The sequence below is a fragment of the Pangasianodon hypophthalmus genome, chromosome 1, assembly GCF_027358585.1.
Source record: "Pangasianodon hypophthalmus isolate fPanHyp1 chromosome 1, fPanHyp1.pri, whole genome shotgun sequence".
NCBI classification, from domain to species: domain Eukaryota; kingdom Metazoa; phylum Chordata; class Actinopteri; order Siluriformes; family Pangasiidae; genus Pangasianodon; species Pangasianodon hypophthalmus.
In genome coordinates this window covers 1,172,978-1,188,563 of record NC_069710.1, presented here as the reverse complement: position 1 = coordinate 1,188,563, position 15,586 = coordinate 1,172,978, and the positions used below count along the sequence as shown (strand labels likewise).

At 40.3% G+C, this 15,586-nt stretch overlaps 1 protein-coding gene across 8 annotated transcripts in view; it reads right to left on the bottom strand.

Annotated features, from left to right (window-relative positions):
- ptprub (protein tyrosine phosphatase receptor type Ub) overlaps positions 1-15,586 on the bottom strand; it is a 187,797-nt gene that overhangs the window by 51,402 nt on the left and 120,809 nt on the right. For all 8 annotated transcript variants that reach the window (XM_053232649.1, XM_053232719.1, XM_053232782.1 and 5 more), the window contains exons 7-10: positions 14,588-14,881; positions 9,491-9,814; positions 7,409-7,518; positions 1,136-1,337 (exon numbers count right to left, since the gene is read on the bottom strand). In XM_053232649.1, the coding sequence (XP_053088624.1) occupies positions 1,136-1,337; positions 7,409-7,518; positions 9,491-9,814; positions 14,588-14,881 (930 nt within the window). The remainder of the gene's footprint in view (positions 1-1,135; positions 1,338-7,408; positions 7,519-9,490; positions 9,815-14,587; positions 14,882-15,586) is intronic.

Genomic DNA, 15,586 nt, shown 5'->3' with positions numbered 1-15,586 from the left:
CCATAAAGATATGGTTTGCTGATGTTGGAGTGGAAGAACTGGAGTGTCCTGCACAGAGCCCTGACCTCACCCCCGACTGAGCACCTTTGGGATGAACTGGAATGCTGACTGCGAGCCAGTCCTAAATGAGCAAATCCCCACAGCCACGCTCCAAAATCTACTGGAAAGCCTTCACAGAAGAGTGGAGCTTATTATAACAGCAAAGGGAGGGGCAACTCCATATTAATGCCCATGGTTTTACAGTTACATATGGTTGTGATGGTCAGGTGTCCACATACCTTTGTCCATATAGTGTATCACTAAATTACACTTGCACTTGCACAAAAATAGCAACTGTAGACTACCTCAACTCTGTTAGGTAGCTTTCGGAAGGCTGAAGCGTATCCAGTGTTTGTCTCCTTTTTCTGTTTTACTCTCTTTCTGGCTTTTTACCAAAAGCAATATTTCTAGTCTCTGTAAATCCATAATTAAACTCTAACTAATCCTCACACTAATATACATCAAAACACACTCTAAACATTCCCATATGGTATTTAATCATGCTTTCTACAAACAGAAGTGAGGCACACTGTTATGAGTAAAGTATAAGAAACAGTGATGGGACTGTAGTCATGGCCAGCTGTTTGGAGCATACGGGGCTGTTCAGTGTGTTAGTGAGAGAGGATCCTAGGTGTTGAAGAGATGACAGAGGTGTCAGTGCTTTTGAGTACAGAGAAAATGTTGCTGAAGGCGCTGTTCAGTATGAGCAGCTGAAGAGACTTTGCTCAGCTGACATGAATACACACGTCAATACCACTGCCATGTTGCATACACTCACTTGTGTATACACACGTGTATGAACACACACACAATGATCTACATGCATACAAATGCCACACACACACAATTTGAGAGCAAATTCAAAAATACACACAATGTTGTGAATACATCTACACAGTTTCAACCTTTTTTTTCCATTTTTTTTTCTATTCTTTCACATCACTTATGTTTTTCTTTGGCTACTTAATTGCCTTTAAGCATCAAATGAGTGACTGAATGTCTATCAACCACAGCTCACGAATTATAATGCAGCTCTTACAGAGCTGACTTATTACATGTCAAGGCATGCACACACACACACACATTTATTTCATACCTGAGATGTTGGTGGTGATCTCAGTGAGGGCTGTCTGGCCAAAACCTTTGGCAGTTCGGGCACGTACTGAGATGAGGTAAGTGGTGCCTGGATGTAGGTTGGAGAACATGTGGTATGTTTCATTCCTCAGCTTGGACACAGTGCGCCGTGGGCCTGGCACATTGATGCCAGGATCAGATGACTCAATGCTCTGGTAGCTAATCTGAAACAACAAACAGTGAGGACACTTACTGTAAATGACATGCACAATGTACTTTGTGCAATCACTAATCAGTACTCAAATAGGCATTGAGAGCTATTTGTAAAACTTTGCAATGTCAGCTCTTCCCCTGCATCTCTTTACTGTCATATGATTTGTCTCATTACTAGCAACAGTGGCAGATGTGCTCTCTGGTTAACTCCACGCTTATACAAGGAGCCAAGCCATGCAATGATTAGCATGTTGGGATTATGCTTGTGTCTTGGTTATTACTGACTTGTAAAACATATTATATTTGGATAAACTGGATACTATAGACTTGTACTTGCAAGAACTACTTCTGTAATCATAAAGGCTGTTCCTGTACTTCGTATTCACAGTATGATCACACTGAACCTCATTTCAACGCTGTACTGTTTGGCTTCACAGTTTACAGCTGTGGAAGAAGAATAATTTATAATCCTTCCATCCGGTGTCACCTAGAAGATGATTGGTTTGGGGAATTTTTCTTTGTCATTAGGGATCCAAATCTACATCCAGATATATATATAAAGCTGCTGTGTGACAATGTTTACTGCTAAAAGAAATACAATTGAATTCATGCAAAAGTATACAGAATTTCAGCAGCTCGCAGGCTACAGCAAGCACTACTGCTTACAAAGCAACATTCCACTCCACAATTTTACACATTTTCATTACCTTTAGCTGAACTTTCTATAATGTGCTTGTGTTCTGCTTTCAAACATAAATAATTCATTTACGTTAGCTGATTCATTTGTTCATTTGTTAGTTGATTATGTATTTAGAGCATACCTTACATACAGTGTTTCACAGAGATCAGTTCTTGATCCTTCTGATTAGTTACCATGGTGTTAAGTACCCTAGCTATGCAGATGACACTGTTATAGATCTCTACAGTCCTTAACAACTCTGGTGCAATAATGCTCTTGTTTTATAATGCACTAGTATTATAGATATTATAGTATAGTATAGTGTATTATAATGCACTAGTATCATTACAAGTCACGTAAATGAGCATAAACCTGAATTTTTTGGACAGAAAACTAAAGGAAACTACTAATACATTGGTACCGTGTTGGTTTTGATCTATACCTATATGTAGAAGACTGATCATTTACTTAATAACGTCACAAAGGCTGCCTTTTATCAGCTTGACACTTTGTGGTACTGAGACACTGACCCCTGCATTTATCACCAGCAGACATGATTACTGTAATGCTTTTTCTGCTGGTGGAAGCTAACTGACAGACTGTAGCTGCTGCAGAATGCTATAGCTAACATTTGCACATGAACACTATCATCTGTTTTTGTACTTGTTTAATGTGTATTAACAACTACCTGTATGTCTTAGAATCAATTTTATATTTAGTTTAAATAGGGTAAAATCAAATTTTTCACATTTTATTACTTATTAAATACACTATGTGGACACCTGATCATCACATCCATATATGGGTCTTACCCAAACTGTTGCCACAAAGTTGGAAGCACACAATTGTACAGAATGTCTTTGCATGCTGTAGCATTACAATTTCCCTTCACTGGAACCAAAAAGCACAGCACAAACCTGTTCCAGCATGACAATGTCCCTGTACACAAAGCAAGCTCCATGAAGACATGATGTGCCAAAGCTGGTGGAAAAACTCAAGTAGCCTGCACAGAGCCCTGACCTCAACCCCACTGGACACCTCTGGGACGAACTGGAATGCCGAATGCGCCCCAATAACGTAGACATATTTAATGAATTTTTATTTTCTAATTCTGATTCTTCTCATTTCATGTAGTAATATAATATTCAATCTTTCTCTATTCCTATTCTAGCCTATATTACGTTTTTTTTTTTTTAGGTGCAAAGCACACTTGTGGTTGCAGTACAAATAAAGTTATTATTATTATTATTATTATTATTATTATTATTATTATTATCCTTAAAGAACAAAGAGTGCAGTGGTGTAGTATGAACAATGTAAGACCAGTTATGATAGACATTGCTATTCCCATTCATCTCCTCTTTAATTGAAACCAAGGGCTTGTGAAGATTAGCACGGAGAGCCACTTAATACCTGTGAGCGCCTGATAAGTGTGGGTAGAGGATTTCAAGCTGCTCAATGCCTCCACATGCAACCTCTTTTGTCATTCCTATATAGAAGGTATAGATGATAGCAGTGGGAGGACCTGCCATTTCTGAGAGCCTGCACTTCCGCTCAATGGGGCTCTAAGAAAAGTGGTCGATGCCGTAATCTGAGAGCAATAAGAGAGGATTTCTCCTAGTGCAATATAAAGCTCTGCCCTCTCTCTTTCTCTGTCTTTCTTTCTCTTGAGCATCCTCTCCTCGCTAGAGGAAATCACCAAAAAAATCACACAAAAATTTGCCCCAGCTTCCACTTTATATGTCAAGCCACAAATCCCACTTAATAATCTCCTTAAGACGACAATGAGAGATGCTGAGTTTAGCAGACCTGAGAACAGAGAGGGTGCAGTTAGCAAGGCAAGGTAAGTCCAAGTGACATGATTGGTGAAAACTGCATGGGAGAGACAGACAACTGACAGAAGAGGTGAAATTCAACAGAAAGAGGTGACTAGGAAACTTCAGCTTCAGCTGGGCCATAAACACTGTAACTTCTCTGAGATTAGCAGCTGGCAGAGGCAGAGCTGAGGCAGCACTTTTGCAGTTGTGGGGAGCTCTGAGGAGGCAAGAGGTGATACTGATGCAGCTGCTGCGATCAAACTGAAAGAGAAAAAAGCCTGGAACAGAAGAGCAGGGGGGCAGATGCTGGCTGTAGGAGACTCCAACTGGCTGATCAACTAGAGACAACACTATAATCTGCAAAAAGTTAAAGTATAATCATCTGGGACATGTTTTCCTGCTCCTCCTGTACTTTATAACATCTGCTACATAAGTGGCAGACTCTGTCACTGAATTTCTAAAAACAATTTTGAGCTCAGGGAATCATAAACACACAGATTTGTTTGTTTAAATTTATTTATATGATAGCACTGCTGAATGCTTGATTTTAATTGGTCAGAAGATGTTAATTAATTTATATAACAGCAGCTGTGACAGTATCACTTACTGCAAGGGTTATATTAATGTGCCAGCTTTACTACATTATCATTTCTATAGTAAAAGCTTACACAAAGACTTGTATAGCAGACACTCCACAGAATTTTAAAACACGTAATCATTGTAATGGTGAAGTTTTCTATGAGGAGTTTTATTTAACGTTTTTACAAGGAGTCTCCAGCATCAGCATTTTGCGACACTCAAAGGTAAATCTGTTCCTTTAAGTTTCCTCCAAGGGAAAGACTACAGGACAGGCGGCTTTGTGGTTTCTTGGAAAAGTGACAAGCTGCACTTGTTTGTCTTAGTAACTTCAAGAAAAAAAAACGACAGTTTATAGCTGTTATAATGTAAATAGTAACAGGAAATAACTGGTCTCATGGACGTTCCACAACATATAAAGTATGACATGTCATTATTTAATCAACACAAATTTGTAACTGTTGGCAAATTGCTGTGATATAAGAAGAATAAAACACTTTGCTGTTATAGGAAAAGAACCAACTTTGTGATAATAATCTGCTTTGTTGGGCTGCATCACCTAATTTTCCTCTAACAGCATGGTCCATTGTGCTTTATTCCTTACATAACCCCTTAATAATCTCAGAAAATAGAGAACCACCTTTAGAATAGATAACATTCTGATGCTTACACTCAGCTTTGTTGGTACAATAGGGACCAATTAGAGAAGAGCTGCTCTTGAGACTCTAAAGCCGCAGACAGATTGCACAGCCAGGCCGCAATCACTGATTTGAAACAGACCACATCAGCAAACAGACGATAACAACTCCAAGAGATAGCCCATTTAATAACCAAGAACTACACCAATACGCATGGGAGCATGTGGCAGACATCATTTATTAAAATAGCTCACCAATCTGTCACCCACACTCAGGACGACTGTGGAAGAAAATGGAAGACAATGATATGAAAGTCTGCAATCCAATTGTCCTACTGCCTAAGGTTTTGTCCTTCAGTTGTTACTGTTAGCTCCTGACATGTTTTAAACTTATTTCAATTATGAATTCAGCAGCAAATGTCAGTTATTCCGCATATTCTGGGTTTAGGTACTATGGATCTACATGTGAGTGTAACAGCACAGGGAATGTTATATTTGTGGCTTGGAGCCTGCAGCATGCATGGAAGATCAGACCATACACACCTCTTTCCCCAACAGACAGATATACACACCCATATACACACTCTTCAGATGTGCTCTTTCCTTATCTATACAAACGTAAGAAATGGGGAGAAGCAGTAAGGAGAAGGGATGCTGATACTAAATCAGTACTGAGTATTAGGGTTAATACCTGACATGGCCTGAAACACTGGTTTTTTTTTGGATCTCTGTCTGATTCACTTTGACATATTTTATGCTGGAAATGCATGTGATGCTGATTACACGGCACAGATCTTGCATGTGAACACAGAAGACAGACTGTCCTAGACCATGCCAGCATCACTCCTCTGAGGTTTTTTTCTAACTTGCATAAGTTTGCAGAGAATCAGCTTGGTTATTAACGTGTTAGTATTGGATCGGCGTCACGGGTCTCATTTATCGAAGTATGCGTAAAACAAGTACTAAATGTTTGCATAAGACCTGCCCATACACAGACGCAAACTGGTATTTATCACATGTGCATACGCACAGCTGTACGCAGTGGCCATTGATAAATCCCACACATTCTAAATTGATGTGCTTCGGCACGGCCAGACTCATTTGCATAAAGAATCCCTCAAATCACTATATATATGGTAAACAACTTCCCTTTAAAAAGCACAGTGGCCTGCTCGAGGTGCTGCTTGTTTCAGACAACATGGAACATGCCAAAAGGCTTAAGAAGATGAACTCCACCGACAATGTCAATGTCACCGACAAGTTTGTCTAATAAATAAATATGATTTAAAAATAAGCTATATATATATTTTATTAGTATGTGTGTGCATTCTATTCCCCCAATTACAATTAGAAACTGTTACAGCATGAAAATTCATCATTTTTGCTCTTTTCCACTGCTGGTTTTGAAAATGTAATGTATTGCATTGTGAGCGATATGAATGAAGGTATGACGTTTCGTTATTCAACTCATAGTTGGTTGGGAAATGCCAGTACTGTCTCCAATTTCTCTTTGAAATGTACTCGTTGCTAAAAGCCCTAGAACTGGGCAAACAAAATCGACTGATGATCCACTCCTCACTCTCAGCACAGAGTTTCCAGTGGGGCTAAAAACACAAGCTGCATGAGCCAAATCTTCAAACCATGCATCATCCTAATCGATCTTTAAATGTTCCGTTTATACGATTTTGCGTTACAATCCATGTGTCATCTCTCTGCATCCTGTGAGCACTGAAATCAGTAATTCCTCTCTCAGTTATGCTGATATGATAGACCGTTTGTGATATAGAAGCTCAGCATAGTTAGTTTACCTCCTATTACACTTTTCTACATCTTCTTGCATACACACGGTCAGGAGTGTGCGGAAATATATGAAGATGCTCACGCTGAAGCAAAATTTGATCAATCCCATTCAATGTATAGAAACGTGTACGCATGGTTTATGCACAAATCTATGCGTACGCACGGTTGATAAATGAGGCCCTAGGTACTGGTAGATTTCTTATAGAAATGTAGGAATTATCAGAGTAATGTTGTTGTTTCTCTTTTGTCTGTTCCCGTTAGGGGTCGCCACAGCGGATCATTGGTCCGTGTATTTGATTTGGCACAGTTTTTACACCCGATGCCTGAGTAATCAACCTTTCAAATTCATTCTGAGAGCACTGTCCAGCAGCCAGTTAATCGTATAGCTAAAGAAAGAGTTCAGAAATGAGTGCCACTCATTTAAAGCTACAACAAACTCAGATACTCTGAAGTACTGTACCACAGAGAGTGTAAGTCAGTATTATCAGACTCTCTCGCTCTGACATTTATAGTAAAGGTTCATGGCATGCCACTAGATAATAAAAATATGTGACAGATATACAAAGCAGTTACCTCATACTGAGTAATGATACCATTGGGCTCCACTGGCTCCTCCCACTTTAGAAAGACCATGTCATCCAATGGGGTGAAGGTTAGAGACTCTGGGGCGATTCCGCCAGGAACTATGGAAGATTAGTGAAAGAGAGAGAGAAAGAGGTGTCAGGCTCAGTATTATTAACACAGCAAACTCCTACACTCACAGTGTTGACTTGAGTCCATCTGGGCTGACTATAACCCAGGGGTCTTCAACTGGCAGACTGCGTTCCAGATGTGGACCCAGGAAACTATTTCAGCAGACTGAACCAAGTCCTTGAAAAAATACTTAGCAAAGCAGATAAACATGTAAAAAAAAAAAAAAACACTGGCTGTAGTTCAGCAACTCTAGTTTTCCAACATGAACCAGTGTGGCTTCTGTAGCAAATCCTCTACTGCAGCTTAGCCAATCACACGCATTTATATAAACTATTTAGATGAACACGCAGCTCAATGGACCAGAGACTACAGCTGCAGGGCTAGAGTCATTATGTCAGAATGGAGAGTTTTCACAGACTTTCATATATTTTTCATTTTATTTGCCCTCTATGGTCTGATTAGTGAACTGATAACATGGCCTTTTCAAAGAAAACAATAAACAATGATAAAATGGAAAGAGCAGAATGTTTACAGATAACTGGACTAAAAAACTATCCATTTATTCTCCATGTGTCAAAGTGGTAACATGAAGCACTACTACAAAACAAAAATAACCACTTCAAATTATCTTATTTATAGCCATAAATAAGCGCTAATGGTTAAGTATTAAAAGCTAATTATTGTTGCCATTCTATCATTTTAGCTGAATACCCCTGGTCTAGCAGGTCAGGATCAAAACTCGTATATTGGCTGAGAGTTAATTGCCATGATGTTGATTTGTCACAAAGTCTTAGCAATAAAAGGCATTCAGCTTTATGAGAAGAGCAAGGGTCAACCAGAAAGCAGGAGAGCAATGTGTAAATCAATGAAGAGTGTCAGACCTCGAGAGAAAGGAGAGGCTTTTAATCCTGTGTGGTGTAGATTCTCTCATTATAATTCTCAGAGATTACTAGTGACTACCCGTCGTCATCAGAAATAGCAAATTAGAACAGATCCACAATTTCTATCTGCATAAAAGAAATGACTGAGACAATGTGTCTATAACCTCAGAGAAACAAGCAAGCCAGAAAAAAGAAAAACCTGACACTGGACAAGGCCAGTTTACAGTGAATGGAAGCAATTATGCTTCAGAGACATGAGGCAATGTGCCACTTATGTATACAGAGCTGCCACAAATGGCAACAAAAAGCTGGCATGACTGACACACAATGCAACAGTTACAGCTGATAACAAGGCTCTTTATTTAGTCTACCAGTATTAGCATGAACTCATTAACACTGAGCAAATTGAATGCACTTGAGAGAGAGAGAGAGAGAGAGAAAGAGAGAGAGAGAGAGAGAGAGAGAGAGAGAGAGACTATTGTGGTGGTGACAAAACCTGACCCTCTCACTCATATGGACTGAATCCATCACTTTTTGATGAAACAGGATATAAAGAAGAACTGCTGATTGAGGCCTTTTTGAGTGTTAATAACTGAAGCCTTGACCTCACGTTCACATACACACTCATACAAATACAATGCAACACACAAACACACACACAAATAAACACTAAATGTGTTTGTTTGGGGTTTTTTCTTTGTTTTTTTCTCTAATGGGAAAATTGATTGTCCTTTGTCCCGGACTCGGAGTGCTGCTGTGCCCAGTCATAATGCATGGATAAGCACAAAGTCTCTCCTTTCCACTTCCCCTGTGAGCCTCGCAAGAATAATTAATATTTCACTGTTTTTTATGCTGACTGCTTCAGAGAGACTTGTTTTTTACTCAGACTTTTCTCTAGACACACATCCGGAGATGAATGAAGACAAGTCAGACTGCCAGCCCATCTCTTCTGCTGAAAATAAGCTAGCCAAAACCACTGGAAACTTTAATGAAAGTGTGTGCTAGGGTTACAGTATGCATGTGTAATTAATCAAATGCCTAGCCAATCAGTTCTACTGCTAATGAGAGCAGCATTACTCACTGTCCTCCTCTGTCTGGAACATGACCTCTTTCCCCTCCTTCTTGCCTTCAGTGTTAGCGAGGGCCAGGCGTACGTGGATGGTGTGGTAGGGTGGCAAGTCTCGGAGGGTGAAGCGTGAGGTGTTGCGCTCCACTGCTAGGCACTCTCTGATGGTGGTGTTGTGCCCAGCACCGCCGGTGCCCCCTGCTATGGCGTAGCGGTAGCACAGTGAGACAGAATAGGTGTGGCAGCGCGTAAGGTTAAAGGCCAGAGGTTCCCACTGCAGGGTGAGCTGCCGAGCTTGAATCTCTGAAGCCCTCAAGTCACGCAGTGCTCTCATGGGTTCTGAAAAAGACACATAAACAGGAAAAAAGTTCAAGACATAGAATTTCCCACATTTGTGCAACGTCTTTGAGCTACTACTGCTGTCTCAATTTACCACAAATTTACAGAGAATCTATCCATGAGCATCATGTGGTAGTTTGTGCATCACCTTTAGGGGGCACTGCTATGGCCAGAACCGCTTTCCTGTTACCACATGTGTAACTTATTATAATAAGGCAGGCTGTATCTTTCAGTCTCTCTCGCTCTCACTATTTCCTGTCTTCATGTCACAGTGAGAATGAAGTGTCCCTGTATTTTCCCCAGGGACTTTGCAGCAACAAAAATTCAACCCCCTTCTTATGCCATCCAATTTGGCCAGTTACTGCTACTGCCGGCTTCCTCTGACCAGCCACTTATTTTTAGAATGGCACTGTTTATGCACAGCTTCTGCCAGGTTAATGCTGCCCTCATTTGGCTGCAGCGACAGGAACAGTTACTTTTTTGACTCGCCTTTAGCAGACACAGCAGAAGATGAGACGACAGAGAGAGAGAGAGAGAGAGAGAGAGAGAGAGAGAGAGAGACTGTCCTATAGACCACGGTCCCTGCACTGTTCCTGAATTTTAAAAAAAAAGACATAGATATGCTGCAAACTATCAATGAACACATTTGTCTCACTCCAATATTAACAAAGTCAATATATTCTGTCAAACAATATTCCACATAATGGATTGTATTCTTTTGCTCTTTTAGTGGAGATGAGGCAGTGACTATAGATTTGAAAGGGAAGCAGTTGCAGAGGAGACAGCATGAATGCACTATCGTTGTAAGGTTACTGCCTGAAGGTATTTTTTTCTTTTTTTATGTATTACTGGTCTCAATCATTCTGTCTTCAACATGTTAGGCTTTCACTGTCCTGCATTTTCCCAGAGGTTAATTTGAATTGTTTTGTATTGACTTCATTACATTCCCTTCCTTCTTTTGTGAGCCTTAAGCAAATCAGAGCTAAAAAATGACTGAAAAAAACCCAATCAAAGAAAATACAACAGTAAAAGGAGTAAATACAAGCAAATAGTTTTGATTGTTTTAATTGGGCTACTGATTGTTAGTTAAAAGCAAACACACAAGGTACTCTTGGCTCTTTTTTGCTTGAAAACACAACTCCAGTGTGTACACAGTGCTCATAAAGTGCACTATTGTGTCACTCCACTTCCCTTAACCTAGTTTAGAGGCTTTGTCATCCTGCCAGCTTGTGCTGTGGGCACCTACTCCTTGGCATCACTCTGAAATGGAACACAACACTGTAGGGGTAACCAAGGGCCTGAAGCAACATACTGATAGCCCCGGGGCAGCTGGAACTCCAAATGGGTGGGTTACCGCCTTATTACTCTAGGTAATGTTGATACATGGGGAAGCTTGATGAGTTTCCGATCAGATGGTGCGTTGCAGCATGTAATTGAGGATCTAGCTATCACTGTGTGAGATTGTTAGTAGTGACTTTACGATACAGAATTGTAATCACTAAAGTATAAAAGATAAAACTAAGGCACAGCTAACTACGGTGTTGCTTTCACACAAAAAAATAGAATTAGACTGACCAAGAAAATCCATATGAAGACATCTGGTTATAGTCATTCACTATCATCCTGTGAAATTGCCATTTATATGAGGAAAGAGCGCATTGAGTTTCTGTCATAATTCAGTGTAATGCTGAACAATCACATTGTAAAAGAGTAATGTTGTGCTATGGAGCAAAGATGCAGCTTTTTTGTTTGATCTGAGGTCTTCAGTGACCCAGCAGCCACGGCAGGAGGTCCATCTGTGAAGGGAATATTTCTTTCCTCCCTTCTGTCACTGCTGTGAGCTTCCCACCAGGGAGAGGTAGGAAACCAGCCAGAAACAAGCCACTCATGTCATCACTTCACTTTTTTCCTAGTTTTAGGGGGAGCATTCGCTCCAGGGTCTCAGGAGCATCAGCAAAGCTGGCAGTAAAAATTGTTAACAAGCCGCTTGGAGAAGACAGACCATCTTAGCTGAACATTCATATTCCAAGCCACACAATGAAACAAACTAATAGGCTGTCTTTGGGTGCCAGCAGGGAACATTTCACACAATTCCAATGAGATGACTGTCAGCGGTGAGGCTGGACATGAGCTAACAATGTCCCTGAGTAGATACGGTACAGGAGGCCATTTTGAGCAGACTGAGAGAAGAAAGTGATTACAATTTCCAATGTGACAAAAGTTAGGGCTCATTTGGTTTATAAAGACAGATGAGTCAGAGCTGAAGACTCTCTGAAAGAGCATCCAGGAGCACTGACCACAGGAAGCACAGGAAGACTAAGGGTGAAGCATTGCCACTCTGGCTGAAAAAAAAAAGAATTTAGAGTTTAACTGAGTACATTTCGCATGCTGTACAGTTTATGTGTGTGTGTGTGTGTGTGTGTGTGTATCTACATTTATAGTGTAGAGATTTGTGGCTTTAAAAGTCAAGCTAAGTCAAGCTTGATAATGGTATCAAATCACCAAGTGCTTAAACACAGTGAATAGCATTAACAAACTGGAAATTCCACTCCACTGCAGATTGTGTTATTTGAGGTAAATCTTATTGTGTTATGAATTACGAGTAGTGAATTATTGGCATTCTGAATGTGTTGTCAGCCTACTCTTTAGCATGCACTATCTTGTTATTATCAAAAACTACCCAAACTGTTGATGTTTCGGCTCAAGCCCTCTTGAGCCCACTTTCATTTTGCAGCTAATCTGGGCATTGGCTAACCTCATATGAGACCTCATCGTGTCTGTGTGTGTGTGTGTGTGTGTGTGTTTGTACATTCATGGCATGCCAAACAAATCAAAGCCTCATGCTCAGTCACTGCAGTGTTCCCAATCACAGTCTTCAGTCCTGCAGTCAATTATATCCTCTACTCGCTTTCAGCAGACTGCAGAATAGGAACGGCCGAGAATGCACAGAGTATGGAAAGCTTAATTTCACTGCAATGATGTGCCTATATTGATACTAAATTCTGCCTTCAACAGTTGAGCAAATATGACAGCAGCTTTAACAGTACCAATATTCATGTGCAGCCAGGCACCACTGTGGATGTCACACAGAAATGCCATTTCCAAAAGAGATTCAATTACAGCTTAATGTAAAAGCAAAAATGAACACGCTATAACTGGTTTTCTTTCTCTTTCACAGGCTATTTTCCTTCCTTCCACTGGTTTGAGACTCTAAGGACATTTTTACATTTGGCCAGAATACCTGAGTGTGCACCAAGGATTGAATATGGACACACAATTATTAATGCCATTTCTGTTGTGTGTGCATTTTTTTTTTTCCAAAATGGAAGTTCATTCAGCCCCATTCCCAGCATTCACTGGTTGAACAGCAGTTATTGTTGGCTGCCTGGCATGTCCTCGTGGTGGAGCATCTCAGAACAATGCATCTTTCTCTGATTTTTAGCTATGTAAGCTGTCCCTAGACATGTGTTTTTTTGTGATATCCTCAGTGCAAGTGCTATGCAGTATCCCCATGACAGGTTAACCCAGTCACATATTTTCAGTGCTCACTCCCTGGAGTGGATAGCTTTCACACATATAACACACACAAACACATATTATAATTCACTTAAAGAGACCACCCCAGATCACTATTTTCAGGTGGACCACCGTTTTCAGGTGACTTTCTGAATCAGCTTTCATACTCAATCAACTGTACTGAAATATATACTCACCATCCACTTTATTAGGAACACCTGTACACCTGCACATTTATGCAGTTATCTAATCAGCCAATCATGAGGCAGCAATGCGATGCAAAAAAATCATGCAGATACAGGTCAAGCTTCAGTTAATGTTCAGAATTTCAGAAACTGCTGATCTTCTGGGTTTTTTCACACACAACAGTCTCTAGAGTTTATACAGAATGGTGTGAAAAACAAAAAACATCCTGTGTGCAGAGGGTCTACAGGCTGAAACACCTTGTTGATGAGAGAGATCAGAGGAGACTGACCAGACTGGTCTGAGCTGACAGGACGTCTATAGCAATGAATGTTCAGGTGTTTTTAATAAAGCGGACAATTAGTGCAGATGCAAACAGCTTCAGATGTCTAAAAAAACCTGTCAACCTCCAGTCCTGCAGGAGGCAGAATAGAATACAGTGTAGTGATTTCCCTGAGCTAACCTGGTATTTAGCTGGTGAGTTCAATTAGAATTAGATGTTTTTGAGCATGTAAATCACCAGATTGTGCTGGACCTCCAGAAGTGAAAATGGGCACCTCTTCTACAAACCCCTCCATTTTTTCCATGTTCACACCTCTCTTCATTACTCCTTTTTCATCTCTACTCTTTACTCACTGACAAATGGTATGTCTCTGGGTACAGGAGTAGGCATGAAGGAAGTGCAATATGGTAGGAGATTTGAGAGAAAGATGGAATGCTGGCCCGGGCTGGGAAATAATGGAAAGGGAAGTGCTATGTGTAGAAGGTGGCAAAGGTCACAGAAACCATTACAAGCTGGCCAGTGACCAACATGACAGAGACAGAAGACCTGAACTCCATTTAAGACCTTTCAGCACCAACTGAAAACAAGCACTTTCTACTTAATCATAACTTTCTAGGATCAGAAAGGTGAAACAAAAAAGTGGTGTGGAATGGAAAGCCACATGTAAAACTATATCTGTTTTGACAATTGTTTGTTCGACTCTCTAAAATGAAGTAGAAAACCACATTGGGTACGACTCAGCTTTCGGCACTTAGCTACATGAATTTAAGTAAAATACTCCAGATACTGACCAGCACATTTAGTTCTGCTGATAAGAGGGGGTCCGGGGGGTCCCGTGCCACCTTCTCCAGGCCTCGTGAGCAGTACACTAATGTGGTACTCGGTGTCTGGATCCAGGTGCCAGAGCTTGTAGGTGAGCATGTTCACTCCGTTGATCTCAGACCAAGGTGCGTGGCTTGCTCGATACTCGATCTCTCGGCGAATGATGGGCCCATCACCCAGGATGGAGTTGGTGTTGAGCTGGATGATCAAGTATGTGGAACCCGCTCGCAGCAGCTGGGGCGGAGCAATGGGAGAGGGAGGCACTGCGGAAATCAAACATGCAAAAAGTTGGTTATTGGACTAATTTGTATTTGTATTATGGAGTTGAATATGTAGTTAAATATGAATTCATTATTTGGAATGAACAATGTGTCCTGAACAGATACAGATATAGATATGAACATTTTTTAGAAAGCTTGCCAGAAAGGTTCACATGAAATCTGCTTGAGGCAAGAGATGTGCATTCATTTATAGCATTCATTCATTCATCCGTAGTAAATGCCTGGTCATGGTGTTAAATTTAGGCTACTAATTTGTTTACGCCTATATTTTGTGAAAATAGATCTAACTAATTTTTTTTTTTCAGAAAATGCCCAGTTGGAGCACTAAAAACAACTACAAATACAGATTGCATACAAACGCTTATGTGTGTTTTTGTAAGTTTGTATTTGTATAGCTGTTCTGTTAACATTCCCTAAGAAAAAAGACAAGTTAAATATTTCTCTGTTATTAACCCCACATTCAAGATTTTCTTAAGCGATTACAAACACATTTAATTCCGAAAAAAAAAAAATCTCTAAAAAATGTAACATATTTCTTGGTCACAAGCATAAAAACGCATCTGATTTACAAGCAACAAATTAAATGAAACCTACTACGAACGTCATCACCAGCAATTCTTCAACTCTACAACAGACTAAATCAGGGCCATTTCTGGATTGGAACATCTGTATTATCTTATTTATTTG